The sequence below is a fragment of the Hylaeus anthracinus genome, unplaced genomic scaffold, assembly GCF_026225885.1.
Source record: "Hylaeus anthracinus isolate JK02 unplaced genomic scaffold, UHH_iyHylAnth1.0_haploid 14433, whole genome shotgun sequence".
NCBI lineage: Eukaryota > Metazoa > Arthropoda > Insecta > Hymenoptera > Colletidae > Hylaeus > Hylaeus anthracinus.
In genome coordinates, this window is record NW_026534531.1 from 1 (window position 1) to 3,144 (window position 3,144).

The 3,144-nt window shown below is 37.0% G+C and overlaps 2 protein-coding genes across 2 annotated transcripts; both read right to left on the reverse strand.

The window, feature by feature from the left end:
* Positions 1-4: 4 nt before the first annotated feature.
* Positions 5-3,120, reverse strand: LOC128892687 (juvenile hormone esterase-like; the record flags this gene model as incomplete). The annotated part of the gene is made up of 4 exons (XM_054153230.1): positions 1,730-3,120; positions 921-1,052; positions 111-270; positions 5-40 (listed from the first exon to the last, which is right to left on the reverse strand). Coding segments are annotated over exons 1-4 (415 nt in total), but the record flags the coding sequence as incomplete, so codon positions are not given.
* LOC128892686 (uncharacterized) lies at positions 2,106-2,576 on the reverse strand. Its single transcript, XM_054153229.1, has one exon. The coding sequence runs from the start codon at positions 2,574-2,576 to the stop codon at positions 2,106-2,108; it is 471 nt and encodes a 156-aa protein (XP_054009204.1).
* Positions 3,121-3,144: the final 24 nt, after the last annotated feature.

Below are 3,144 nucleotides of genomic sequence, written 5' to 3' on the forward strand. Positions count from 1 at the left end.
TGATTTCCTCGTGCGTCAGGATGATCCAGTGACAAAAATCCTAAAAAGATAAGAGACACATCCGTTTGTACCTAGTTCGTTAAATATTTCATAGCATGTCTTCTTTGTACCTAAAGGACCAAGACGGTACTTCATCGCGACCATTATGACATCTTCTTCAATATATCGGTCAGGGCCGTAAACATCCTTAGCATTGGCTCCATTCCTGAATGCACCACCGTGTATCCATACCAACACCGGCTTCACGGTTTCCTTTTTGGTGAAGTCCAGCTACCGAGAAAGATATTTATTCGCTATATAATATACAGTGTACAGTTTATATATGTATACAGATCATATTAGGTTGTCCCAAAAGTTTCTTTCGTAAATTGTATTCAATTATTTTCTGTGGCAGTGTTTATATAAATAGACAATCTAATTTCTTAAGCCAACGACTGACTAGCAACAGAATATCGTAATGTAACGTGAGTATTCGCTTAGTCTGGACGGACTAGCGAGCGACGAATCAAGCCATCTTTGCGCTCGGTTCGCGCTCGACCGTACTCCACTGGTCTGTCGGTTTTTTGACGAACCTCTTTGATCGTCTACTTTTCACTGAACTGAGTAGGAAGTATCGAGAGAGAATTCAGCCGAGAGTTCGAAGCGAGCATTCGTGACACCAAAAACGATCTTGTAGTGTAACGTTGGTGGCGAACCGTAAAATTCGTGCCGGGCAGTTACATTACAGTTATGATGCGAAATGAATCGTACACAATTCAGTAATGTGACATAAAGCATAAAATATTGTGTATATATTAATTATTAATAAAACGAAAGAAACTTTCAAGACAACGTAATACAATTGTACATCATCTGTACAATGCGAAAGTAATTGTGATGAATGATGAAAGTGTTTAGTGGACACCCTCTACGGGACTTACCTTGGGAGTGTATACATTCAGGTGCAGACAATCTTCACTTCCGTCGTATTTGCCCTGTTGTATTTGTGGGCACACATCGTGCTCTAATGTGGCATTGTACACATCCGTCCAAGGATTTATTTCCACAGGAGCCTTTACATAACAGATACAAGAACGACTGTTGGAAATTTTAAATAGGAAGATGGAGATGATCCTGTAGCTGCATTTGTAAATAAAACTTTCTTTTCAGTTAAGTGTCACATGTATTAGAGTATGATAGTTCGTTTTAAACCTAGTCAGGAATATTTTAGTTTTCTGCAAGTTAAGTATGGTCAATTTTTGTTAGTAACAAGAGTTGTCGAAAATATTCCGCAATTTTTTCTTTTAATTTTCATTCTTAAAATATAGCACAACTTTCTTCGGCCATTTCTTTGTTTTTAATCAAATAGAGTAGTATGACAAGTATTGGCTGCACGATCTACGCCCTGCATATACTTATTATATTCGACAACACAGGTCGGGTTTTTCACCGTCTTTTTTGTTCTTGTGCTTGTGACTTCAACCATATTTGCTGCGTGTATAGTTGAAATCATGTACAACGTCTTTTTTTTTAGCTCGAAGCAGTTGCACAAGGATATTACCTTTCCTTCGAAAGTCCGTATCGGACTCCTTTCAATTTATGTTTTCCAAACAGTCTGGTACATCTCCATTCTTTCGTAGTGTTCCACACACATTCGTTTGTTTTTTAGCAGCTCTTCTGCGATTGCTACACTATTGTAGTAATTGTCCGTGTAGACGTCATGCCACAAGTACAAGTACGGTGACAGTACCGACAGTATGGTTTCTTTTAATTTTATTCCACGTGCACAATATATATCAAAGTTACATATGTAACCAGAACGTGCTTCGCACAACATGCGTACTAATATCCCGTACTTTACAATCTTGTCAGAATTATAAGTGCGGAAGCAAAGCCTTCCGCGCCATGGTATAATGGCTTCGTCCAGTGATAACTCTTTTTTAGGTTTGTAGATGGCTCGAAATTTATCTTGGAAATAATCTGTGACGGGTTTAATCTTGTCTAGTCGGTCCTAACATTTTTCGTTATTACTGAAATGCCAGTATCTCCAAATTTTCCGAAATCTATTCCTTGTCATAATTCTTCCGAAAATTGGAGTGCAGATTAATGGATTTATCGACCAATATTCATCTTTCTCCGACTTTTTTTACTAATCCCATCAGAATGATCAAACCGAGAAATTTTTTCATTTCCTCAGCGTCTGTATCCGTCCACTTCTTACCTTTACTTCCTTCGATATCAATTTGTTGCTGTTCGTGATATCGATTCGTTTCAATTACGAATAAATTCATTAAATCTTCACCAAAGAAAAGATCTACGGCTGATTGTATGCTGCATTCATCAAGGGATATTTTCACTCCTGCTTGTTCTTCACAGCTTTCCATATTACCGGTGTCGTCTGTTCGAGACCATTCGATTTCATCTTCGTCGGAACTACTACTATCCACCTCATCGGAATCTATTACGGGTTTCGTCAAATTTTTCATTTTCCTAATAATAATTTCGCGTCCACTGTCTGAATCTTTGCTGTCATTTGATTCTGTCTCACTAATATTTGACAAGTTATCGGCGTATATCTCGTCGTCACTTTTACTCATTTTTGAAGGATTAGATAGATGTATGTGTAAATACAGATAGATAGATAGGTAGACAAATAGATATGGTTGATATTGATGTAATAGATATAGTATCAACCGATAGTGGACAAACAATAGATAAACAATGTACAAACAATAACAACTTGAAGCTTTGCAACTACGTGAAGACATAAACTCCGTCGATAACTGGCGATTGCGCGAAGTCACGTGTACGTGACTCCGGCCGTCAAAGTGTTAAGAAGAGAAATTCTCCTCATAGTTTGGGAACAAGACCCACTTGGCCCTATAGATATTCCATTTATATGGGATAAATATTTTGTATGATATATATTTTTATAAAGACTGTAATTGCATTGTATTGCATAATATTGGGCTGTCTGGAAAGTCCATGCCGATTTTTAGTAAGAAGTATAGGTATGAATATATCGAAATAGCTGAAAACAAATAGAATGTGTACATTCCTTAACAGGTGAAAAGGTTGTGGAACAAAATGGTACATATATAATTCAATAAATATACATCAAAATTCAAATATGCCTTTGAATTTTTCTTAAAAATAGGCATGAAC